At 59.3% G+C, this 24,764-nt stretch overlaps 2 protein-coding genes across 25 annotated transcripts in view; one reads left to right on the top strand and one right to left on the bottom strand.

The window, feature by feature from the left end:
• Positions 1-1,139: 1,139 nt before the first annotated feature.
• MYBBP1A (MYB binding protein 1a) lies at positions 1,140-18,496 on the top strand. Of its 17 annotated transcripts, none has more exons than XM_035299526.3 (26): positions 1,140-1,390; positions 1,558-1,653; positions 2,666-2,749; positions 2,848-2,922; positions 3,023-3,130; positions 4,871-5,046; positions 5,205-5,372; positions 5,501-5,618; positions 6,949-7,244; positions 8,190-8,300; positions 8,941-9,066; positions 9,277-9,444; positions 9,538-9,637; positions 11,922-12,018; positions 12,115-12,266; positions 12,552-12,638; positions 12,720-12,869; positions 12,959-13,129; positions 13,221-13,378; positions 14,616-14,868; positions 15,012-15,137; positions 15,224-15,292; positions 15,779-15,892; positions 16,115-16,216; positions 17,191-17,327; positions 17,495-18,496. In XM_035299526.3, the coding sequence occupies exons 1-26, from the start codon at positions 1,178-1,180 to the stop codon at positions 18,021-18,023; spliced, it is 3,984 nt and encodes a 1,327-aa protein (XP_035155417.1). In that variant the 5' UTR covers positions 1,140-1,177; the 3' UTR covers positions 18,024-18,496. The 17 variants fall into 17 exon arrangements, with proteins under 17 accessions (XP_035155417.1, XP_035155414.1, XP_035155416.1 ...); XM_035299523.3 differs by having other exon boundaries at positions 15,725-15,892; XM_035299525.3 differs by having other exon boundaries at positions 3,017-3,130.
• Positions 18,364-24,764, bottom strand: part of SPNS2 (SPNS lysolipid transporter 2, sphingosine-1-phosphate) — a 39,761-nt gene continuing 33,360 nt past the window's right edge. For 2 of the 8 annotated variants that reach the window (XR_013535452.1, XR_013535453.1), the window contains 8 exons: positions 24,490-24,632; positions 24,046-24,198; positions 23,762-23,951; positions 23,357-23,422; positions 21,108-21,206; positions 20,859-21,022; positions 20,362-20,522; positions 18,364-19,909 (listed from right to left, as the gene is read on the bottom strand). Coding sequence is in view for 4 of the 8 variants with exons in the window: in XM_035299539.3 (XP_035155430.3) it covers positions 19,423-19,909; positions 20,362-20,553; positions 20,859-21,022; positions 21,108-21,206; positions 23,357-23,422; positions 23,762-23,951; positions 24,046-24,198; positions 24,490-24,632 (1,494 nt within the window). In the remaining 4 variants the exon portion in view is untranslated. Of the gene's footprint in view, positions 19,910-20,361; positions 20,554-20,858; positions 21,023-21,107; positions 21,207-23,356; positions 23,423-23,761; positions 23,952-24,045; positions 24,199-24,489; positions 24,633-24,764 lie in introns of those variants that run through there. The other 6 variants (XM_035299539.3, XM_035299538.3, XR_013535454.1 and 3 more) reach the window with 5 other exon arrangements.

The following is a 24,764-nucleotide window of genomic DNA, read 5'->3' as shown; positions in this document are numbered from 1 at the left end:
CATACATGTATATATGATTATGTATGAAGAGCTATGTGATTACGTGATTATACATCTGTATATAGTTATGCTTACATATGAATAGCTATATGATTATGATTACATATAACTATGTAACTATATCGCTAATTCTTTTTGAGTTTTTTTATTACATTTTAGGTTTTGGGGTACATGTGAAGAACATGCAAGATTGTTTACTAATTCTACATTTATATGAGAATGTGCTGAGGCTTCAGGCCCTTGCTTTGGCTCTTGCCGGGTTTACACCCACAGCTTAACAGTTATTAGCAGCTTATTCCTTAACAAGAAAAGAAACTTTAAAAGGAACTTTTCAACTTTCCACATTCGTGTTTTTAACCGGTGATGTATTAACGTTCCAACACTGAAAAGGCTCCCTCTGACCCCTGCATTCCCAGTTCTCTTCATAATTACGATTTTTTTTTTTTTTTTTTTTTTTTTTTTTTTTGAGGCGGAGTTTCCCTCGTTACCCGGGCTGGAGTGCAATGGCGCGATCTCGGCTCACCGCAACCTCCGCCTCCTGGGTTCAGGCAATTCTCCTGCCTCAGCTTCCTGAGTAGCTGGGATTACAGGCAAGCGCCACCTTGCCCAGCTAATTTTTGTATTTTTAGTAGAGACGGGGTTTCACCATGTTGACCAGGATGGTCTCGATCTCTTGACCTAGTGATCCACCCGCCTCGGCCTCCCAAAGTGCTGGGATTACAGGCGTAATCACGATCTTTTTAAATGTATTTAGCTCCGTCTTCCTCCACGAAAGCGGCAGCTTTGTTCCAACCGCCTAGCGCGGCGCACAGCAGGAGCCAGTAACTGTTGAATGGCTCAGGGCTCCGAGCGCAGGGCCACCCTGGGACGAGGCGGATGATGTGCTGCACCTCGGTTTGTTTCCGAGATGGACCCTCAGAAACCGCCCCTTGGGGCTCCAAAGGGGCAGATGCCCCAGCCACCGGGGCAGAGCGGGCACGAGCGTAAGGCTGGAGCCACCGCGCGCGGCGCAGCGAGGAACTTCCGCTGAGAGCGAGGGCGGAAATGCCGCCCTTCCTGGGTCCCCCGCCCCCTGCCCCGCCCCTCCCAGGTCCCTCTCCGAGCCAACTCAAAAAACCAGTGCGCATGCGCCTGGCCCTGACCTGGAAGCGGCTGGATCCCGGGCACACGTGTTTGGATGAGTGTCGCGGAGATGGGGAGCCGGGAACCCGCCGAGCCCCTGTCGTCCGGAGACGCGACACAGAACAGCGCCCGGCCTGCGGACCGCCACGGCCTGTTGAAACACAGCCGCGAGTTCTTGGACTTCTTCTGGGACATTGTGAAGCCTGAGCAGGAGACGCGACTTGCGGCCACGGAGAAGCTGCTGGAGTATCTGCGCGCTAGGCCGAAGGTGGGGCGGCGGGTTTGGGGCAGGGGCCGCGCACTTCCCGCAAGGAAGCGGCGGCGGGCCCAGGGATTTGGGATGGGGGCAAGTGGTCGCGAACCTGGATGCCAAGGTGCGCGGGGGTGTGCAGCTTCTTGTCACCGTTCAACGCGAGCATGCGCTTGGTTCCGCAGGGGTCCGAGATGAAATACGCCCTGAAGCGGCTCATCACGGGACTCGGGGTCGGGCGAGAAACAGCCCGGCCCTGCTACAGTTTGGCCCTGGCCCAGGTGAGGTGGTGTTCCTGGCAGGATCCCAGCCACGCAGGTGAAAACGGTGGGGTGTGCGGAGGGCGGGTGTCTCAGCGCGGCGGAGGGGCAGCCCGGAGAGAAGTGTAAGCTGATTGGAGGCCAGTCTGAGGGAGCCTCCTCACAGGAAGGTGGAGAAAGCATAAGCAGGGCCTGTCTCCAAAGCAGTCCAGGCAGAGGGAGTGGAGAGCGGAGCAGGTTTTCTTTCTGGTGCTTGGGTTACCCGGACTCTTAGGTACACTTGCTGGGAGCAGTGAGCGCTGGGTGGGGTGGGCTCCCTTAGGGGGCATTCAGCTGATTGGAGTAGCCCACTCTCTGAGGAGCCCTGACAAGGGGAAGAGCAGTTAAGACGCAGGCTCGCCGGATCAGCCTGAGTGGAGCTCAGACCAGGCTGTGGAGAGAAGACCCAGTGGCTGAGAATTTCAGCAGAGCAATCTAGGGGCTGTAGAAGGTACTTTTGTGGCTGGGAGCGGTAGTGGCACACACCTGTAATCCCAGCACTTTGGGAGGATGAGGCGGGTGGATCACCTAAGGTCAGGAGTTCGAGACCAGTCTGGCCAACAGGTTGAAACCCCATTTGTACTAAAAATACAAAAATTAGCTGGTGGTGCACACCTGTAATCCCCAGCTACTGTGCGTGCTGAGGCAGAAGAATTGCTTGAGCCTGAGAGGTGGAGGTTGCAGTGAGCTGAGAACACAACACTGCACTCCAGTCTGGGCAATGAAGCAAGACTCCATCTCAAAAAAAAAAACTGCCCTGGCCCCGTCCCAGTCCAGTCCCAATCCCAGAACCACTTGCAGACGGTACTTTGGAAGCCCACAGGAGTGGAGATGTGGCAGGGAGGCAAGATTCGTTTCCCTGAGAGCAGCTTCAGAGGCATTCTTGGGGTGCGACTAGGCACCTGAGGCTTCTTGGGAGGAGTTGAAGGAGGAAGGGAGGTTGAGGTGTGAGGATGTACTGGGCCACTTCCTGAGCCCCTGTTCCTCCTGGCAGCTGTTACAGTCTTTTGAAGACCTCCCTTTGTGCAGCATCCTGCAGCAGATGCAAGAAAAATATGACCTGCATCAGGTGAAGAAGGTGAGAGTGGGCCTGGGGAGGTCAGCAGCCCCGGGGGTGAGAGGCTGGGGGTGGGAAGTCCCACGGCCCCTCATGCTGTGCCTGGAATCCTCTTCTAGTCAATGGTGAGACCTGCTCTCTTTGCAAACCTGTTCGGAGTGCTCGCCCTCTTTCAGTCAGGCCGGCTGGTGAAGGTGAGAACTTTGGGAGGGCCAGGGGATGTAGGCTGGCCTTGGATGGGTGGGGGACAGTAGCAGTCCCTGCTCATACCCTCTACCCCTCTGTGAGGACCAGGACCAGGAGGCACTGAGGAAGTCAGTGAAGCTGCTGCAGGCCCTGGCCCAGTACCAGAACCATTTGCAGGAGCAGCCCTGGAAGGCCCTGGTGGACATTCTCTCCGAGGTATGAGCTCACCAGCCTTGCGGGTTCTGGAGACACTTCCCGCTACAGAGACATCAAGAGGGCTCAGATGAGAATCAGGAACAGCACTGTTCCATAGAAATATAAAGGCATATAATTTGAGGTGTTTCAGTGACTTTGTTGAAAAGGTAAAAAGAGGCTGGGCATGGTGGCTCATGCCTGTAATCTCAGTACTTTGGGAGGTGGGCGGATCACCTGAAGTCGGGAGTTTGAGACCAGCCTGACCAACATGGAGAAACCCTATCTCTACTAAAAATAGAAAAAATTAGCCAGGCATGGTGGCGTATGCCTGTAATCCCAGCTACTTGGGAGGCCGAGGCAAGAGAATCGTTAGAACCCAGGAGTTGGAGGTTGCAGTGAGCCAAGATCACGCCATTGCACTCCAGCCAGCCCAAGCCATATAAGAGCAAAACTCTGTCTCACAAAAAAAAAAAAAAAAAAGGTAAAAAGAAACAGATGTCATTAGTAACATTTTACATCATTTAGTATATCTAAAATATTATTTCAATATGCATTTGTATACAAAACTGTTGAGCTGGCCGGGCACAGTGCCTCATACCTGTAATCCCAGCACTTTGGGAGGGTGAGGTGGGTCAATCACAAGGTCAGGAGTTTGAGACCAGCCTGGCCAACATGGTGAAACTCTGCCTCTACTAAAAATACAAAAAATTAGCCAGGCATGGTGGCAGGCACCTGAAGTCCCAGCTACTCAGGAGGCTGAGGCAGGAGAATCACTTGAACCAGGGAGGCAGAGGTTGTAGTGAGTTAAGATCGCACCATTGCACTTCAGCCCAGGTGACAATATGAGACTGTCTCAAAAAAAAAAAAATCGTTGAGGTATCTTCACTCTTTTTTTCAGTGTGTTTCAAAATCCAGCGTGTATTTTACACGGCACATCCCTGTTCAGATTTGCCGCCTTTCAGGCGCTCAGCAACCCCATGTGGCTAGTGCCGCTCTAGAACTGAACCTGACACGTGGCAGGTATATAAAACGTTTGCTGTTGCCGTCCTGGTCAAGGCTGGTCCCTCGTGGGCCTCCACTGCCCAACTTGGGAAGGTATACCTATGCCTTTTTGCCACTGAAGAGAAAGGCAGGGGCTGGCAAGTCCCAGACCAGGGCATACCAAGGAGTCTTGACCTCAGCGCCAAAAGGACCTGAATTCAAATCCCAGCTGTCTACCTAGGGCCCCTTGTGTATAAAATGGGCTAGTCCTCTGAAATCCCAAAACCAGGAATGAGTAATGGGTAGCTCTGGCCAGGTGCCATGGCCCACAACTTTAATCCCAGAACTTTGTAAGGCTGAGGTGGGTAGATCACTTGAGGTCAGAAATTCGAGACCAGCCTGGCCAATATGGTGAAACCCCATCTCTACCAAAAATACAAAAATTAGCTGGGCATGGAGTTGCACACCTGTAATCCCAGCTGAGGTAGGGGAATCGCTGGAACCAGGCAGGTGGAGGTTACAGTGAGCTGAGATCACACCACTGCACTTAGCGTGGGTGGCAAAGCAAGACTCTGTCTCAAAAAAAAAAAAAAAAAAAAAAGGGCAGGTAGTTCCGGGCCAGTTAGCATCAGCAGGGTGCTTGTCAAAAAACCTAGCTGCCTAGGAATTTGAGTATTTTAGCAAATGGTCTCTGATGACTCTGGTGCCTGGCAGGTAAAAGAGGCCTCACTGGGCTCACCCGGCAGAGGAAGCCACCATTTCTTACCTCTCCACCCTTAGGTCTCGGAGGCCACATTGGAGGAGATGCTGCCAGAGGTCCTCAGCACTGACTTGGATGCCATGTTCAGCTGCCCTGAACAGCTGGGGCTCTTCCTCCTGGCCCAGCAGAAGGTGCCCTCTAGGCTCAAGAAGCTGGTGGGATCCATCAACCTATTTTCGGATGAGAATGTTCCCAGGTGTGAGGGAGGTGGATGAATTTGCTCTCTCTGGGGCCATAAGACTGCATCTGGCCAAGCCCAGATTGGCCGTGTGGCCTGGAAGTGCCCCGGCTGCTCTTGGCACCCTGGCCCTTGCTGGTAAGGCAAGCGTTCCCTGAGTCGTCTGCCCCCCACAGGCTGGTGAACGTGCTAAAGATGGCAGCGTCCTCCGTGAAGAAGGAACGCAAGCTGCCCACTGTCGCTCTGGAGCTGCTCCACCTGGCACTCAAGGAAAACGAGTTTCTGCGGTTCTGGAAGGGGGTGGTGGAACAGGGGCTGCTGAAGCTGCAGTTCTGGCCAGCCAGGTGCGTGTGGCACGTGGCCTCTCTCAGCCCCCTTCCCTGTCTGTGAAGTGGGGCTGGGCCGCCAGTCCTGATGTCCCTGCCGGGGGACCAAGGGCTCTGACCATGCTCTGTCCCACACTCCCTCTTAGCTACCTGTGTTTCCGCCTGCTGGGCGCCGCCCTTCCCCTGCTGACCAAGGAACAGCTGCAGCTGGTGATGCGGGGAGACGTGATCCGCCATTACGGGGAGCACACGTGCACAGCCAAGGTGGGCAGGGGCTCTCCTTGCCAAGAAGGGGAGAGGGCACCTCAGGGCCTGGCCAGAGACCTGGGCGTGTCCACTGTCTGAGCTGTCTGAACCCCTTCCCCTCTGACAGATTGTTTTGAGTTGGAGTTTTCTCTTGTTGCCCAGGCTGGAGGGCAGTGATGCAATCTGTGCTCACTGCAACTTCCGCCTCCCGGGTTCAAGCAATTATCGTGCCTCAGCCTCCTGAGGAGCTGGGATTACAGGTGCCCACCTCCACACCCAGCAAATTTTTGTATTTTCAGTAGAGACAGGGTTTTGCCATGTTGGCCAGGCTGGTCTCAAACTCCTGACTTCAGATGATTCACCCGCCTCGGCCTCCCAAAGTGCTGGGATTACAGATGTGAGCCACTGCGCCCGGCTTCCCTCTGACAGTTTTGAAAAGGAGCGGGCCCCCACTTGAGCCAGACCTCCCTCCACCCCCGCCCATGTTGCGGTGATGAGAACAGTCATCGTGACCGTGTTTAAGCACCGGTGTGCCTGGTGCCCAGTCAGCACTGCTGGGTTTACTGTTCTCAGCAGCTCATTTTATCTTTGCAGCAAGTTTCCAAGAGCTGTCATTCTGGGTGGGGGCAGACTTGAAGCATCAGGCAGTGATTTAGAGCCTGCGTTGGACAGTGGTGTGCAGCTGTAGTCCCAGTTACTTAGGAGGCTGAGGTGGGAGGATCACGTGAACCCAGGATTTCGAGGCTGCAGTGAGCCATGATCATGGCACTGCACTCCTGGGGCACAACTGGAGAAAATTACAATGAGAAGAGCTTGGGCTGTGAGGCAAGACGTGGTCCCACTGGGAGCCCTCTGACCCTGAGAAGTTTTATTCTACGTTTTTGTGCCTCACTTTACTCACCTACACAATGGCAGTAATGGCCAAGTGCAAAGGGTTGCTAAGATGCTGAGCTGCCAGACAAAACGTGGAGCACGGGTCCTGGCACCTAGGCAGCACGTGAGAGGTGGTTGGGTAGGTCCCGAAGATGACACAGCGAGGAATTGGCGGCATAGGCCTTGAACCCGGGTCAGCCTAGCCTCTTAACCACGGCTCTGCCTGTGCGTTGAGCCAGGAAAACGGGCCATCCCCACCCAGCAATGTGGCGAGAGGGACCTTCTGGGGCCAAAGGCACTGAAGCTGGGGAAGTCAGACCCGGGGAGGCCTTGACGCCAGACAGAAGCACTGGCGTGACCAGGAATGGAGCAAGCTCAGGCTCAGCCCTGCTGTGTGCAAGGGGAGACCCTGGGCCTCGGTTTAACCCTAAAGGCCGCAAGCTTATGGGCTCAGTGCCGTGCCTAACTCTTATAGCTCCCAGACCAGTTCAAGTTCGCCACGGAGATGGAGGAGTACGTGGGCACCTTCCTAGAGGGATGCCGGGACGACCCTGAGCGGCAGCTGGCTGTGCTGGTGGCCTTCTCCTCCGCCACCAACCACGGCCTCCCAGTGGTGCCTACCTTCTGGCGGGTCGTGCGGTTCCTGAGCCCTCAGGCCTTGCAGGGCTATGTGGCCTGGCTGCAGGGCATGTTTCTCCAGCCGGACCTGGACTCCTTGATTGACTTAAGCACCGACAACCCGAAGAAAGCTCAGGATGCATCACAGCACATGTGAGTGGACCGTGCAAAGGACCTGTCCTTCAGGAGTTAGCTTCCCTAGCCTGCAGAGCCCAGCGATCCCGCCACCCCCACCCCCCACCCCCGCCCTCGGTGTCCTGGCTCTAAACCATGAGCAGAGAGAGGGGAAGCACCATAGCTCTCAAACGAGACCTTGGTTTCCTTGTGAGGTCCTGCACTGGCAATTGGGAAGGGGAGAGCTTGGTTTTCTGTCTCTTGAGATCAGTTAAAGGAATGTCATGTTTCTGCTAGTTCGTTCTTTTTTTTTTTTTTTTTTTTTTTTTTTTTTTTTTTTTTTTTGATACAGTCTCACTCTGGCCTAAGCTGGAGTGCTGTGGCATGTAATCTCAGCTCACTGCAAATTCTGCCTCCCAGGTTCAAGCGATCAAGCGACTCTCTGCCTCAGCCTCTCCAGTAGCTGGGACTACAGGCACCCATCACCATGCCCAGCTACCTTTTGTTTTTTGAGATGGAGTTTCCCTCTTGTTGCCCAGGCTGGAGTACAATGGCACAATCTCAGCTCACTGCAACCTCTGCCTCCCAGGTTCAAGTGATTCTCCTGCCTTAGCCTCCCAAGTAGCTGAAATTATAGGCCTGTGCCACCACACCCAGCTAATTTTTTGTATTTTTAGTAGAGATGGGGTTTCTCCATCTTGGTCAGGCTAGTGTTGAACTCTCAACATCAGGTGATCCGCCCACCTCGGCCTCCCAAAATGCTGGGATTACAGGCGTGAGCCACCGCACCCGGCCTTAATTTTTGTATTTATTGTGGAGATGGGGTTTTATCATGTTGGCCAGGCTGGTCTCGAACTCCTGTGACCACAAGCTATCCACCTGCCTCGGCCTCCAAAAGTGCTGGGATTACAGGTGTGAGCCACTGGGCCCAGCCTGCTTTTGCCAGTTCTAAGTGGCTCACATGACCTCGCCCCTGCACCCCAGGCCTAAGCGAGCTGTGTTCCGGCTGCGGAAATGGATCATCCTTCGACTGGTGAGCCTTGTGGACAACCTGTACCTGGAGATGGAGGAGGCCTTGACGGAGGAGGTGGCCAGGTATGAGAGGTGCTGGAGCTTCCTGCAGGCATGTGGTCAAGGAATTGAGCCCCTCAACTCGTCCTGATTTGTGTCCTCTGGAGCCAGAAACCTTTGGGTTGAGTCATCAGTGGGGAGCAGGCACAAGGGGACTTGGAAATTCCTCAGGAGCCTGTAGGGAGGGGACCCAGGAGGTACCCCAGCTGCAGGCACCTAAGAGGTTTGGGTGTGCTGTGCATGCCCTGCAGGGAGCCTTTGCCCAGGGAATGCCTCGTCTGTGCCCGAGCAGAGCCAGGTGCTCACCTCGCCTTCAGCATGCCCGGTTGCAGGAGGGGGCTGCACTGGCCCCATGTTTGCAGGAGCAGTGGCGTGACTCGGCCGTGACCACACAGCCTCACATCTCTTGGTTCCTTGAGAGGGGCACTGATTCTCTCTCCCTAGCTCAGGTTGAGCCATGTTCAGCTGGGGATTCAGCCCTTCCTGGCCCAGCCACCTCCAGCCTTGCCCGTGAGGGCCCTGAGGACTGTACCCAGAGCAGAAGGGGACAGAAGGGCCCCCCTCCTCCTCCTGTTCTTGAACCCTGGGTGGTGCCACCAGGGGAGGGGAGCCCGTGGAAACAAATGGCCGTGAACGGCACCAGCTGCTCTCCCGCCTGCCCCAGGTTTTGTTTGTTCCACTCGTTCTTCGTCACAAAGAAGCCCACATCCCAGATCCCGGAGACAAGGCAGCAGCTCTCCTTCCCTTTGGAAAGCCAGGCCCGAGAGGCCGTCAGCAGCGCCTTCTTCAGGTGAGCCTGGGGCGGCTCAGGAGAGGTCCGAAAGTGGGAAGGTCTTCAGGACGCCTGCTCCCTGCAGTTCCCCTACGCTGGGGACAACGGCCGAGGCCCAGGGAGTTCTAGCAGGTCCTGGAGAGGTGGGAGACCGAGCCCTGGGGAGGGCGGAGGGAGGTGGCTGTATTCACTTATCGGTCTGGTGACCAAGCCCTGCCCATCGCCCAGTCTGCTGCAGACCCTCAGCACGCAGTTTAAGCTGGCACCAGAGCAGACCCGGGGCGGGCAGCCCTGGACCTACCGCCTGGTACAGTTTGCAGACTTGCTGCTGAACCACAGCCACAGCGTGAGCCTTGTGACACCCCTCACTGCACAGCAGTGCCAGGCCTGGGACCGGTGAGCGGGTGGGATTTCCGGGGGGGGGGGGTTGGCAGGACCCTGTGGTCTGATGGCAGCTGGGGTCTGAGGGATCTGCCTGGCTCCCTGCAGGATGCTTCAGACTCTGAAGGAGCTGGAGGCCCCCTCCTCAGAGCCCAGGGCTGCTGCCTTCCAGCACCTTCTGCTGCTCGTGGGCATCCACCTCTTCAAGGTACTGTGGCCTGGGACGGAGGGGCCATGAGCCTGGGGTCCTGTGGCTATGAGGGCTATGGGGGGGAGCCAGGAAAGGCTTGGGGAGTTATGTTGGGAGGTTTCCTAAGCCAGCCTCAACATGAGTGGAATTATCACCAAGGAAACATCACTCCGGCCCCTTAGCAGGCACCAGCTGGTGTCCTGAGCTTTCCAGGCAGGCCTTCTTAATCCCCACAACTTGAGGCAGACTCTACTTCTCCATGTTTGACATGGGGAAACTGAGACTCAGAGGCAGAGTAGCTTGCACTGTACCTTCTGGCTGTGGGAACACCTTCTGGCCACGGGTTCTCTAGAACCACAGGGTCTCCCTCTCAGTTCTTCCCATCAGGAAGCCCTGACCACATTCAACACTCACCTGATTCCTTTTTTGTTTGTTTTTTGTTTTGAGACAGAGCCTTACTCAGGCACCAGGCACCAGGCTGGAGTGCAGTGGCGCACCCTCAGCTCACTGCAACCTCCGCCTCTCGGATTCAAGCAATTCCCCTGCCTCAGCCTCCCCAGTACCTGGGACTACAGGCGTGCGCCACCACGCCCAGCTAATTTTTTTGTATTTTTAGTAGAGATGGGGTTTCACCACATTGGCCAGGATGGTCTCAATCTCTTGACCTCATGATCTGCCCGCCTCGGCCTCCCAAAGTCCTGGGGTTACAGATGTGAGCCACTGCGCCCAGCCATCTGTTTGTTTTTTGAGATGGAGTCTTGTTCTGTTTCCCAAGCTGGAATGCAGTGGCGTGATCTTGGCTCATTGCAAGCACCGCCTCTCAGCTTCAAGCGATTTTCCTGCCTCAGCCTCCCGAGTACCTGGGATTACAGGTGCCTGCCACCGCGCCTGGGTAATTTTTGTATTTTGAGTAGTGACAGGGTTTCGCCATGTTGGCCAGGCTGGTTTTGAACTCCTGACCTCAGGTGATCCGCCCACCTTGGCCTCCCAAAGTGCTGGGATTACAGGTGTGAGCCACTGCGTCTGCTCTTACCCTGATTCTTAGAGAGTTTTCTTCTCACAACAAGGGAGGCTCTTATCGAGGCTGGTGGTCTTATGTAGCCTGAGTAGATGGGTCTCTCACTTGCCGGTCTGGCCACTTGGCTGTGGTGGTTTTATTTGCCAACTTTGGTTATTCTGAGCCCAGCCTGTGGATGAGCTATGTGGGTAAAGGTTGCCGTGATGCCCCTTCTGAGTGTTGGCATCAGACTTTGATAGCAACGGAGCCCTGCTGATTCCAGGACACACGTGGAGCCTGCAACCTTGGGCTCTCTGGTCTTGGCTTGCACAGAGAAGGCTGCAGTTTGCTGTGCCCATCTTCAGATAAAAGGTGCAGCTGTGGCTGGGTGTGGGGCTCACACCTGTCATCCCAGCAGTTTGGGAGGCCAAGGCAGGCGATTCACCTGAGGTCAGGAGTTTGAGACCAGCCTGGACAACATGCTGAACCCCATCTCTACTAAAATACAAAAATTAGCCTGGCGTGGCGGCAGGCGCCTGTAATCCCAGCTACTCGGGAGGCTGAGGCAAGAAAATCACTTGAAGCCGGGAGGCGGAGGTTGCAGTGAGCTGAGATTGCACCACTGCACTCTAGCCTGAGTGACAGAGCAAGACTCTCTCAGAAAAAATGAATAAATTAAAAAGGTACGGCCCGGAAGTCAGGGACCTGCACTGCACACAGCCTGGGAGCCGGGGGCAGTGACCAGGGCTTTGGGCTGCTTTTCCCACCCTGGCCTAAACGTTTCGTTGTGAAGGGAAAGTCTGCCTTTTAGGTACCAAAGATCACACAGTTGTCAAGATGCCCTGCACATGCACATCCCTGGAGTCCGGGGCTATCCCATCAGATGAGTTCAGATATGATTAAATTAGTTGAAACTAATGACTTTCAATTCTGTCTCATGCCAAGCCAAGCACGGAGGAAATAATCTAGAATTATGAATTGGGGACTGGGGTTTGCTGGCTGCCCTGGGACCCTGACCATCCTTGTCAGCTTTGCCTGTCTTGAGTGTCAAAGTGGGAGCTGGCCTCCTTGTCTGTCCCCTGCAGGTTTTCAGATCCTGTAACTGCGTATTGGTGTAAAAAGGCCCTCAGCCCTTGGTATTCTGGGGTCCAGCTGAGGTCTTCCATGCTGGATTGCGGTGGGGGGCTGGCCGGGGCAGGCCAGTGGCTGGGCTGTTGAAGGCTTCTGGTGCCACTGCTTCCTTTTGCCAGCCCCTTGCCTGGTTCAGAAAGGCTGTCCCCAGTGTGTGTTCTACCCTGTCCCCAGTCCCCTACAGAGAGCTGTGACCTGCTGGGTGACATCCAGACCTGCATCAGAAAGAGCCTGGGAGAGAGGTGCCGCGGGAGCCGCACCAAGGTCATCGGTGGGTCCTTGCTACTGGGACTTGGGCACAAGAGGGACTGGAGTGGCACAGTGAGGCCAACGGTCCCCTGCCTGGGCTCAATCCCCCCTCTTGCAGATCCCCAGGAGCTCCCATGGGTAGAGGTGCTGGTGGAGATCCTGCTGGCCCTGCTGGCCCAGCCCAGCCACCTCATGCGTCAAGTGGCCCGGAGCGTGTTCGGCCACGTCTGCTCCCACCTGACCCCACGTGCCCTACAGCTGATTCTAGATGTGAGTTGGGACCTTTGGGAATGCACCTTGGGCTGGGGCTCACTGAGCAGGGAGCTGCATCGGGTGGGGGAGCGCTTCAGCCTATGGCCTCCTAGCCTCCTTCCTGTCAGCTTGCACCTGGTGGGAGGGGTCTCGATGAGGCCCTATCCTGGCCTTGCAGGGTGTAGCCACCTCTCTTAGGCTCTGTTTTCTTCCCTGAAATGGGGACCTTTGGCCAAGGCTGGGTGGGGCCTGGTCAGGAGGGTGGGGGCCGCAGATGGGTCAGTGGCTGGGTCTCCTCCCCAGGTACTGAGCCCGGAGACCAGTGAGGATGTGGATGACCATGTGGTGGTGACGGACGAGTCTGACGAGCGGTGGCTGAAGGCTGCAGAGGTGCTGCCAGCGAGGGCCAGGCGGGGTGGCGGGAGTGGGAAGATCGTAGAGGTGTGTGATAAGCCTGCCCCCACCCCACAGGACAAGAGTGAAGACGGCGAGGAGAACAGAGGCTCAGAAAGCGAAGACCAGAGTGATGGGGGGGAGAGCGAGGAGGAGGAGCGTGACAGGGACGTGGACCAGGGCTTCCGGGAGCAGCTGATGAGTGTGCTACAGGCTGGGAAGGCGCTGGTGAGCAGGGCCAGGGAGGGCTCTTGATTCCCCATGTTGTGTGCCCACCCGCCCGAGGCCAGGCTGACCACTGGGCCTCTGTCCCTCAGAGTGGAGAGGAGAGCGAGGATGAGGAGGAGCTGGGAGACGAGGCCATGATGGCCCTGGACCAGAGCCTTGCCAGCCTCTTTGCTGAGCAGAAGCTGCGGATCCAGGCCCGGCGAGATGAGAAGAGCAAGCTGCAGAAGGAGAAGGCGCTGCGGCGCGACTTTCAGATTCGGGTGAGCCTGGGGGCCAGCACCTCCACCGCCTCCATCACCACCCACCCCCGTGCCCTGCCCCCACCTTGCTGACCAGCTCTCCTGGCCACAGGTGCTGGACCTGGTGGAGGTGCTGGTGACTAAGCAGCCTGAGAACGTCCTGGTCCTGGAGCTGTTGGAGCCACTGCTGGGCATCATCCGGCGCAGCCTGCGCAGCAGCAGCTCCAAGCAGGAGCAGGACCTGCTGCACAAGACGGCGCGCATCTTCACGTGAGCGCAGGGGCAAGGCGGGTGGGTGCCGCCAGCAGACCCCAGCCCCCAGCCCCCAGGCAGAACTCCTGGCTTGCTTTCTGTACAGGAAAGAGAGAGCCAAGCTTCCAGCTGGGGCCCTAGCTTGCAGGCTCACCACTCAGCCCTAGGTCACATGTCACTCAGTGACTCACACGGTCCTTGGTCCATCCCTGTGTTCTCCTGACACATGCGAGTGGTGCCCTGGGGTTGGGTTCCATCCCAGCCCCTGATGGTCTCCAGTGGGGCTGTGTGGGGGGTGGGTGGGGACAGTGGCAGCACCTGTGGCAGGGGATACCCACCAAGTCCTCGGAGGTGCAGTGTACATGGGAGTTTGTCAGGTTGGGAGGCCTTGGGGAGTGCAGAAAGAGGAAAGAGTCTCCCGATGGGAGGCAGTCAGACATCCAGCTGGGAGGTCAGGTGAGGCATGAGGCCACAGGCCCCTGTACCCTCGCAGGCCTGACCCTAGTGGGGCTGGGGCCGCAGAGGCATTTTCAGCAGGAGCATTGGCATAGGGAAGGCTTTGGGTCTGGTTTCCCTTTTTGGAAATGGCTGGCGGCGTGGAGAAGGCTTTGGGCAGGCTGTGTTGGAGGCAGGCCTAGCAGGGAGGTGATGGCAGGCAGGGGAGAGCCAGGCAGGTGCCAGCCATGTGCAGACCTGCCTTCTGGGCTCAGGTGCTGGGTAGTTGAAGCCCTGGGCCCCGGGGCACTGAGCGGATGGTCTGCAGGGCGGGGGGTGTGACTGGCAGTCATCCTCCATTCAACCCCAGGCCACACCTTCTCAGATAGTTCTGCCAGCGTGCCTGGACAGTGTCGCTCATTGAGCATCCTACCTCTTGTCCCCACTCTGTCCTGGCCCTGCAGGGCCACATAGGGTTCTGAGCGCAGAACCCTTGCCTCGCTTTACAAAAGGCCTGGAGGCCACTTCCCCACAAGGGATGAGTATGGACAGGAGAGGTGCACCAGGTGGGTGGTTGGCCCTGGTGCAGCCCGCACTTGGGGAACTGTTCTGTTACCGCCCCGGGGTGCCCCCTTGCCCAAGCACGCTGAGCCCACATAGCTCCCAAGCAACCTGCAGGCGGCCCTGCCTTCCTTTGTGGCCTCGGTCACGTCCGTCTTCCAGGTCTGTTTCCTCACCTGTAAAGTGGGACTTGGCGCTGCTTGGCAGAGCGGGGTAGACCGAAACTGTTCTGACCAGCTCTTGTCCTCACCACCTGCAGGCACCACCTGTGCCGTGGCCGTCGCTACTGTCATGACTTGGGTGACCGCGTCGAGGCCCTGCATGGCCAGGTGGCACGGCTGGTGGAGCAGGCTGGCCGCCAGCCCGACTCCTCCACTGCCCTTTACCACTTCAACGCCTCCCTCTACCTGCTCCGAGTCTTGAAGGGTGGCACTGCAAAGGGTCACGTGCACGAGACACAGGAGGTGCTGGAGGCTGGCACCGACCCCAGCCCTTCAACCGAGGGCCTGCAGGTGAGCAGGGCCTGGCCCAGGCGGAGCCCACACACTTCACATTTCTCCAGGACCCACCCCTCCGCCATTCGAAGCTAGCCCAGTCTCTGCTCCCATCCCAGAGTCCCTCTCCTGGCCTCAGCCAGCTCTCTCACCTGGCCTAGGCTGCCGGCTGTCTGGACTTGAACCTTACGATACGCATCTACTCGTCAGCACTGAGCTCCTTCCTGACCAAGCGCCACAGTCCCCTCACGGTCCCCATGTTCCTCAGCCTCTTCTCCCGGCACCCGGTGAGTGTCAGGGCCCACCCTGCCCACTTGGGGTCCCCTCTCAGCCCCAGCCCCACCTGTGCCTCACAGCCCTCCCCTCCCACCAGGTGCTCTGTAAGAGCCTGCTCCCCATTCTGGTCCAGCGAGTCACAGGCCCAGGGCGGCCCCGCCAGCAGGTAAGAGACTTCCCAGCTCCCAGCCTAGGGCCTGTGTGAATTAACCTGCTTAACCCGCTTCTGAGGCCCCAGAGCACTGCCCTGGTCAACATGGGCGCAGCTGTCCCTGCCACACCGTGAGCACCGAGGTGCTGATGGGGTGGGCTGGTCTCACTCCTGCAGCCACCACTGCCCATCCTGCCACACAGAGGACACCCCAGTAGTGTCTGCTCAGGTGCCAGGGCTGCTGGGGGCAGACTGAATGAAGATGACATTAGCCAGGAATCAGTAGGAATTGTCCCACCTGAGGTCCCACCTCTATCCAGATGGGAGGCCTCGGTGCCCCCACCTGTACATGAAGGCACGAGAGCAGGTGGTCACGGAGCCCAGAGCAGCAGGTGGCCTCGTACGCCACCCACAGCCATGTCTGGCAGGTCCCCTTGCTCCCCTCAGCATCTCGTACCCAACGTGCTGAGGCTCCAGGCACCCACCTTCACCCAACCACAGGCACAAGCCTGCCTGCTGCTCCAGAAGACCCTGTCCATGCGGGAGGTGAGGTTGTGCTTCCAGGACCCCGAGTGGAAGCAGCTGATCGGCCAGGTCCTGACAAAGGTCACGGAGGTAACAGCCAGAGGGCGCCCCTCCTCCCTGCCTGCTCCAATCGGTTCTCTGGGAGAGAACAAGCCAGGATTGGAGCCTGAGCCTCCCGGAGTGTGGGGGGTGGGGGACAGGGAATTGGGATTGTCTCAAGAGACGGTCCCTGCCTCTGGGCTTTAGTCCCTGCTGGGAAACAAAGGCTTTGACAGCCCTCCGAAGTACCTCAGCCTGGCCACCTCTCCCCAGAACCTGCGCACACTGGGGGAGGTGCAGACCAAAGCAGAGCACCAGCAGGCTCTGTCCTCCCTGGAGCTGCTCAATACTGTCTTCAGGACCTGCAAACATGAGGTGAGGCGGGGCCCAGCCCAGGACAATGTCAGGTTCCTCCTGGGGGCCTCCGGGCCTCCCGGGCAGCAGTGCCATTCCCTGGGCCAGACCTCGGTGGGGTTGGGGGGGGTCATGTGGGGAAGGTTCTCAGTGCCTTGGTTGAGGCTCTGGGCTGTCATTTGGGCAGTTACAAAGCCATGGATGGGCAAGTGACTAGGGAAGGGACTGTGCCACCCTGTCCTGCAGGGTGGGGTGCAAGGGTGTGGCACTGCCGTGTCCAGTGAGAAAGCTGAGAAGGGGTTGGCAGGGCTGGAGACGGTGAAGGGTGGGAGAAGACTCGGGGTGGACATACATTAGGGAGGCCATGTTTCCAGGCCTGGTGCAGGGTGTGGACGGGTAGAATGTGACATGTTGGGTAGCCACAGGGCAGGGCCAGGAGGCAGCTGTAGGTAGCCATCTCAGTCCCCTAGTCTGGCCCACAGGGCAAGGTTTGGGAGGCCTCAGCATAGGTGCCAGTCAGCCCTTACGGAGGGAGAGCTTGCCAAGGCTGCGCCAGTGGGCAGAGGTGGGGCCCAAGATGGGGCCTTGCAAAACTGGGTGATAGCGAGGAAGCCAGGAGAGCGGGGCTCCTGGAAGCCAGGGGATTCCAACAGTAAACCATTCAGGACGTGCAGCGAGGCTGGGGGGCAGCGTGGCAGCCCCACGGTGATCGAGTGGCGGGGATGGCCCTCCTGGAGGTGGGCGTGCCAGGGCCACAGCGGAGACTCTGAGACCAGGCCTGCGGCTGTGGGGAGGAGGAGAACCAACACCTGGGCACGTGTTTCCTCCAATGGTGAGACAGACACGGACACCTTAACAGGCAGGAGAGGCTGAGGCCCAGGAGAGTGCAGGGGTCGCTGGTGAGACAGCAACGGGGCCAAGTTGGGAAGACCATCAGGAGCCCCAAAGGCTTGCCCCCTGTGGCCACCACCACTCTGCCTTCCCACCCTCTGCAGAAGCTGACCTTGGACCTGACAGTGCTCCTGGGCGTGCTGCAGGGGCAGCAGCAGGGCCTGCAGCAGGGGGTGCACTCCACCGGCTCCAGCCGCCTGCTCGACCTCTACTGGCAGGCCATGAAAACCCTGGGAGTCCAGTAGGTTCTGGGCAGGGGGATGCACACTTGGGCAGGGCTAGGATCACCCTCACACTGCTGTGCATGCTCAGATGTGGGAGCCCTGGGCCTCTGGGACCCCACAGGACCCGAGTGGAGGTGGCTGCTACCCTCACTGGGCACCTTCCTACCTTCTCACTCCCCTTCAGGCGCCCCAAGTTGGAGAAGAATCCCAAGGAGATCCCCAGTGCCACCCAGGGCCCCATCAGCAGGAAGCGGAAGAAAAAGGGATTCTTGCCAGAGACAAAGAAGCGCAAGAAACACAGGTCGGAGGACGACATGCCTGCAGCCACCGGCGGGAGCCAGCCCCCCGGCACAGGCAGGAAGAGGAAAAGGATGAAGGCCAAGGTCCCGGCCCAGGCCAATGGGACACCCACCACCAAGGGCCCAGCCCCTGGCACTCCCACCCTGAGCCCCAACACCCCTGCCAAGTTTCCAAAACTGCAGAAGAAGAAACAGAAGCTGTCCTGGGTGAATGGAGCTCCCAGCTCCCCGACGAAGCCTGCAGGCCAAAAGCAGCACCACAAGGCTCTTCCCAAAAAGGGGGTCTTGGACAAATCGCCACTGTCCACACTGGCACGGAATAAGGCAAGGCCACCTTTGGTCATCAGGAGTCTCAGCCTGCTCCAGAGTGGGACCAAGAAGAAAGCGCAGCTGAGGAAGGCGGGGAAGCCCTGAGTGCAGGCCACCCTCAGCCTCCGTCTGCCCAAGACTCCAGTTTTTCCACCATGATTTGAATATGCAAGCCACTTCTAAGGCTCTGTCCCCAGGGAGGGTGTCACTGCCTGCCCAGGCATCCTGCTCTGGTAAGCACAGCCCAAGCCATTCCTGCAGGGGTCCCAGGATGCAGAGACCCCCCTGGTTCTAGGCTGGGACTGTGGCTTCAAGGCCCTGTGGGCCAGGTCCAGGTCTCTGGCGTTCACCTGGTTGGGTACAGGGTGACATGCTGGGTACAGGTGTGACCATCTCTTGCACACACACCCCCCCCAGGCTTTTTTGCTGAGGGAGCCACAGGGGGTGATTTAAATTAGGTTTATTTCTTCATTTATGAGAGGAATATATTTGGCTTCTCTCTTAAGACTCTGAGATTCACAATCAGCAGCTCTAAAAAATAAAGGAGCAGTTTGGCTTCCGGAAGGAAGAGGAGGCAACACTTGGACCTGGTTCTTGTACGACAAGAAAACATCGCTGGGGCCCCAGCTGAGGCTGGGGTGGAGGCCGGGCTTTGGGGGATACCACCCCACCTTCGTCTGGCCTCCCTGGGTACCCCAGAGCTCGGTGGGTGGGTATTCCACTAGCTTACACCCACTGAAGCCGCAGCTAGCCAGTAACTAAGGGGTGGAAAGAGCATTGTCCAAGCCAGCTCTCGGGGTCTCCTACCACTGGGGTTCCCCCATGCCAGCACCGCCTTGATGGCAGCAAATGTACAGGGAGTGTGTGACACAGGGGCTGAGCTACCCCAGAGGAGTTTGGGGCTGGTGTGACATTGGCAGCTGCATCCTGGTATTCGCACAGGCGTGAGTTGGGTCATCAAAGCCAGAGTGAAGGCCTGGCCCCGGGGGTCATTTGTGTGATAGGGGCTAGCCTCTCCCAGCGCCTCAGCCCATGCAGGAAGCTTTGTGGAGAGCTGCTTCCTCCAGCAGTGGAGCCCTGGCGGCTGCCCTGTGGATTCTGGGAATGGTCTCCTGGGCCCTAGCCCTGGCCAAGGCCTAGCCCAGCCTCTGGAGGAAATGGGTTCCTGGCTCGGGGTGGTGGCAGGAAAGGGCTAGACAGCAGAAATATTCCTGGGGCCACCAGGAGCCCTGCAGAGGTGGGCTGGTGTGTGAACCCCGAGACCACGAGCCTGGGGCCCAGGTGCTGTGCCGCTGCAGCCAGGTCCTTCACCCCTGGTAATTTCAGTTTGTCAGAACAGTCCCCGCCTGGGAAGTCCAGGCCAGCAGCCGACCCGAGATAGACAGTGGCCTCCAGAGAGACCAGCCCGGCCAGGGGGTGCACAGCTTCATCTGCCAGATTGCATCCGATGTCCCCAAGGTCAGCTGAGAAGCAGCAGTCCTGCATGCCGGCCCTCGCCTGGGCCTCAAAGCTGGGACTGCCACCCTGAGGCCTGAGCTGTTCCCTCTCCATATGGCCCAGGGCCTGGTGAGTCTTCAAAGCTGTGGATCGTGCTTTGCCCAGCAAGTTGCCTGGGAAAGTCCAGCCCCCTGGCCCTTCGTTCCAGGGAGGGCAGGGACTTGCCCAGGATCACATAGGCTGGTGTCAGGCCAGGCTCTTGCCGGACACCCACTTCGGGCTGCCTTCTTCCTTGGCCCCAGGGGCCCGGCAGCCCAAACCTAGGGCCAGGAATCTGTCCAATCTCACGGCTCCAACACACACAGCCTTCCAGTGTGACTGAGGACACCGCCTCTTCCTGAAGCCAGGGCCACTCAGCAGGCCCCGGCCAGAGTGGGTGGGTGCCTAGCCGAGGATCACACAGAAAGCCGGTGGGCAGCCCAGGCAGTCCCAGACGCTGTAGGACACCTTCCAGACTAGGTGGGAGTGTGGTTTCTTCATTGTCCCAGTGGCACCTGGGGAAAGGGGCATCAGGTCAGAAACGGGGCTCAGTGGGGCCCCCTGCCAGGGTGCCCTCCCTCCTCCACTTGCTGTTGGAGCAGCAGGCCTCCCCCTGGGCTTGGGGCTGTGACCCTGGTTCTCGTGCTGCTGGGAAGCTCTAGCTCCCACAGGGAAGGTCCAAGGAGCCAGGCCCTGGTACATCCAGGAGGACCCGGGAGGGCGGAAGTCCGGATAGAGTGGGGAGTTCTGGCCAGGCCCCACCCAGCCCTTGGAAGGAAGGGGGAGCTATTTACTGGAAGTGGGAGCCCTGACCCATGGCTCCATCAGTGAATTCTGGCAACATCAGAGTCCAAGCCCAGGGTTGGTGGGAGGTGCTGGGGCAGGAGGGGACTCTGGGGGAAGAGTGCTCCCTGTCACCTAGCCCTGGCCTTCCCCCCTCCCTGAGGGCCTCCCTGCCTGCACTCACCACCTCAGACTTTCACAGCTGGGGGCAGCATCACCAGCTGGTTCACCCTGGGGGAGAGACGGGCGGGGGTCAGGGTGGCGCATCAGCAGGGGCCGGGCCCGGGCACTGCTCTGGCACATCGCGTCGTGGGGGCCAGCTGACCGGAGGTGCTGGGCAGGGACCTCGTCAGCCCCAGGGGGAGGTGGGAGAGCCCAGGGGTAGGGAGAGGAGAGAGAGAGAGAGGAGTAAAGAGGAAAGGAGAAAAAAGTCAGAAGGTGAGAGGAAAAGGAAGGGGGAGGGGTCCCAGCTTCGAAAACCACCAAGTACAAGCCTGGACCCACCAGACACCCCTGTGGCCCCCTACAGCTTTAGGCTGATGCTGGCACTGAGCCCCACAAGCACGGGGAGGCCCAGGGACTGGACCCCAGCAACCAGGCCACCAACTGGGTGCACCCAGGTCTCCCCTCCGCCACCCCCGAGCAGGGCTCCCCAGCAGGCCTCCCCTCAGCCCCACTCACTGCTGCTCAGCCTTGGCACGGTCGCTGAGGAAGAAGAGTGCCGTGGCGAGGAAGAACATGCCCCCCAGGACGACGACAAAGGGGCAGAGCATGAGCGCGTAGCCCAGGCTCAGGAACTCCCAGAGTGGGGAGTCCTTGGTGCTCTGGCGGATCAGGTCTGAGATCTGCGAGGACATGGGGGTGGGTGTAAGGGCACAGCCTCCAAAGCCTCCAGCCTCCCCAGGCCAGCCCCCGCCCAGGGTGACTCACAAAGCCGATGAGGTAGGGGCTCCCGGCGTCCCCCAGCAGGTGGGAGGTGAAGCTTTGCAAGGCCACAGCCGTGGCGCGCCGGGTAGGGATGACCACGTACTACGGGAGAGGCAGGCAGGTCAGCGGCCCAAGGAGCCAGCCCCAGCCCAGTGCCTGGCACCTCCGAAGTCCCATACCCTCAGACTCATTCCTGTCTCCCCTGGACCTTGCCCTCCCCTGCACCAGCCTGGCCGCTTTTTCCCGCCAGCCATCCCTCTGCTCCCTGAGCCCCTCTACCCACACACAGTTTCAGTCACCCCCTTAGCCCCAGGCGCTTCCCCACCTCCAGCCCAGACCAGTGCCACCTGCCCCAGATTGAAAGCGTCATCCTCAAACCTGCTGTGCCCCTGGGACGCCCCTCAGAAATGGGAATCTTCACCTCCCTCCCAGCTACCTGCAGCTGAGGGAAGGCAATTTGGGGGCTGCCCAGGTGCCAGTCACTAGAGGCCATTAGCCCAGAGCCCTCTGAGCCTCACAGGACCTGAGCCATTGGGAATGGCCATGCTGCCACCTCCCCTGCTCGGCTCCTGCTCTGTTCCTGAGACCAGGCTGCCGTGGCTTCTGCCCTTGGCCCATAGTCATGGGGACACTGAGGCCCAGAGAGGCACATGTTCCAGGGGAACCTGAACCCCAGCTAGGGCCATTTGTCCTCACTCCCATCAAGCTAAAGACCCATCTTAGTTCCCCTCCTTGAGGACCAAGTAAGGCCTGAAGCCTGGGTCGGGAGCTGGTGAGGCAGGGCCCTGCCTGGAAGAGCCTCTGCTCACACCCGTGGGCCCCTCAGCACTGAGTGCCAGGTACTGCTGGGCCCCAGGCCCCGATCAGACCAAGCAGGCCCGAGCCACAGGAGGCGCACTTCAAAGCTGGGCAGGCCAGAGTCAGGAGGGGCTGGGGCGGGGGTGGGACAGGCATGGCCAGCTCTATGGGTGCCCTGAGCCCCTGTGCCCTGAGCTCCAGCTGCCTCACCTCTTCGGAGTGCCAGCCTTAGTGGGCATCAGCAGCCAGCACCCATGGGCATCCCATTGCAGGAGAGGTGGGGGCTGATGGAAAAAGGCCTGAATCTGGTTAAACGGAGTGGCCTCGTTTCCAGCAGGAGAAAACTGACACTGAATAAACTGGGACACAATTTCCCTGGGACCCTGACCCTGCCGGCAGCCACCAGGGGCTCCCCCGGGGGTGGTGGAGGAGGGGAGGAGGGGTCCTGACCAGCACCAAGGGCACTTGATCTGCACAGACTCACTCCTCCCTTCATGTTGGGCCTGGGCAGCAACCCCAGCCCACCCCTGCCACTGCCTGGCTCTGTGCTGAGGCTCAAAGCTGCATCAGACCTCCCCACCACCACCCTAGCCCAGGGACTCAGGAGGACAGAGAGAGACAGCCCAGGGGAAGCAGATATGCCAGGAGGCTCAGGGTGGGCAAGGCAGGCTTCCCAAAGCACAGGAGACAGCAGGGGCCTCGGTGCCTGGCAGACTTATCTCCTGGGCTGTCCCATGCTGGGCACCCGATCCGGAGCACCCTGAAGGTCCACCCATGGGTCCTTCCTCTGTCTTCCCCAGAGCCTGCCCTGACACCTCCCAGACACACTCCCCTATCCCCTGCTGACCCTTGCCAGGCTGATCCCTGGGCATGGGACCAAGTGTCACACCCCTGCCACCGCCAGATGGCCACGAATTCCTAGCCCCCTCCTGGCTCCTCCCAGGGTGCTCCCATCCCCACCCAGGGACACAAGCCCCTGCTGGCCACTCAGACGGCCCTTTGTCCCCAGCCGGCTGGTCTGGAGCCCATTGTTGGCCCCGTGAAGACGGCCTCTGTCCACCAGCCCCAGCCACAGGCACTCGGGCAGGCGCGCCTGGGAGCCAGGCTGAGCAAGGAGGGGCAGAGCCCGTGAACACTCAGACCCGGGGGGAGGAGTGCTGGCAGGCAGCAGTACCTTGGTGCCAGCCTGGCACTACCAGCCTCCCAGACATTAACCTGAGCCTCGAGACACCCCTCCCCACCCGGTCCCCACATCTCACTCTGCCTGCCCAGCCCTCTGCTTCCTGGCCCTGCCCAGACGCAGACCCCAAACTCTGATCCCCTCCCTGCCTCTGGCTTCACCTTCCTGGCAGACCTGCCAGCTCTCCCACCCCTTCACCCGCCCTTCCCAGCCGCCCCTGTGAGGTCGACGCCTGGGTCAGCTGCACAAGGTGACCTCCGCCTGCCTGGCTCACCATGAGGATGTCGGCGGTGATGGCCCAGTTGGAAAACAGCAGTGTCTCCCCAACGAAGATACAGATCTACCCAGGAGAAAACAAAGCAATCAGCAGGGGACCCTCCCCTGCCTGCAGCGGCCACAGGCTGCTCCCTACACACTGGCTGCTGGCAGGTAGCCCACAAAACCTCACTCCCCGTCCCCAGGCCCGCATCCATTCATGGGCCATTCAGAGACTTCAAGCCATGCCCACGGCCCTGAGGCACCCAGAGGCCCCAACAGGCCAGGGATGCGCAGGGGCAGCCAGAGAACAGGAGCCTCCCTAGGGAAGGGACCATCCCACAGGTCACAGAATTTCCCATTCCAGACTTTCCCTGTGGCCCAGGCCCAGCTCCCCCAGCACCCCTCCCCCCACCGCACTCACATAGGCCCCTACGATGCTGCTCTTGGCAGCCACGAAAATCAGGCAGATGAAGATGGCAGAGCCCAGCATGCCCACGGCACACACCAGGGGGTCGGCCCGCTGGGTCCTCAGGCGGCACCAGCGAGTGGCTCCCGCACCCGTGACCACACCCAGGAAGCCCGTAAAGCAGGTGATGGCCCCGAAGATGAGGCTGTGGGGACAGAGGATGGGGTCATGAGTTGAGGGGGGTCAGGGCTGAGGCTGAGGGGCCCTCCTGTCCAAGAACCCATCCCAAGGGGCCCCACCTGTCCTTGGCCCCGCAGGGTGGGCTGCTGCACGACTCTGCCGTCTTCTGCACGACTTGTGCACGGTGCAGGTAGAGTGGGATCCACATGCCCAGGGCCCCTGTGGCGAAGGAGACAGCTGACGTGGCCAGGGAGGAGAAGACGTAGCTGCGGCTGGGGAGAGGCCAGGCAGTGGCACTGAGCTGAGGGACCTCCTCCAGCTCCCACGGGCAGCCCCATGCGTTGGGGGAACAGAAGTCCCCAAATGCTTCGTCTTACAGGCCCGGGGGGGTGAGGGTTCAGGCTGCAGGAATAATAGATTCTCGGGGCCAAACGTCCCACCCAGCACCAAGACAGCAGAACTGGCAGGTTTCCGGCTGAGGGTGTGGGGGCTGTCCTGCAGGGACAGCCCCTCACCTCAGCACTCCTCCCCCTGCCCTCCAGGCACTTCCCAGCCAGACTCACTTTCGGATCAGGGCCTTCATATCTCGGAGCCATGAGGTCTGGGCCTTGAGCTGGTCCCCAAGCTGGTCGGCATGGCCTCTCTTAGTGGCTGGGACCAGGATGAGGATGAGCGTTCCTGTGATCATGCCCAGGACAGGGGACACCTGTCAGGGAGCAGGAAGTTAGGACACCAGGGCCTGGCCAGCCTCGTCTCTGCAGCAGAAGGGGGACTCAGACAAACCACGCCTTCTCCAGGCCACAAGCTTCTCCTCTTCTGAGCTGGGGGTCTGCCCAGC

Source organism: Callithrix jacchus, chromosome 5, assembly GCF_049354715.1.
Source record: "Callithrix jacchus isolate 240 chromosome 5, calJac240_pri, whole genome shotgun sequence".
Lineage (NCBI taxonomy): Eukaryota > Metazoa > Chordata > Mammalia > Primates > Cebidae > Callithrix > Callithrix jacchus.
The sequence above is the reverse complement of the archived record's forward strand: the minus strand, read 5'-3'. Positions and strand labels throughout refer to the sequence as shown.

Excerpts from the sequence above, each read along its gene's own strand:
- MYBBP1A (XM_035299518.3), top strand. The coding sequence starts at position 1,178 with ATGAGTGTCGCGGAGATGGGGAGCCGGGAACCCGCCGAGCCCCTGTCG. Across the intron at positions 12,267-12,551 it reads CCCTACAGCTGATTCTAGAT|GTACTGAGCCCGGAGACCAG; the intron begins GTGAGTTGGGAC and ends TCTCCTCCCCAG. Across the intron at positions 13,130-13,220 it reads GGCGCGACTTTCAGATTCGG|GTGCTGGACCTGGTGGAGGT; the intron begins GTGAGCCTGGGG and ends TCCTGGCCACAG.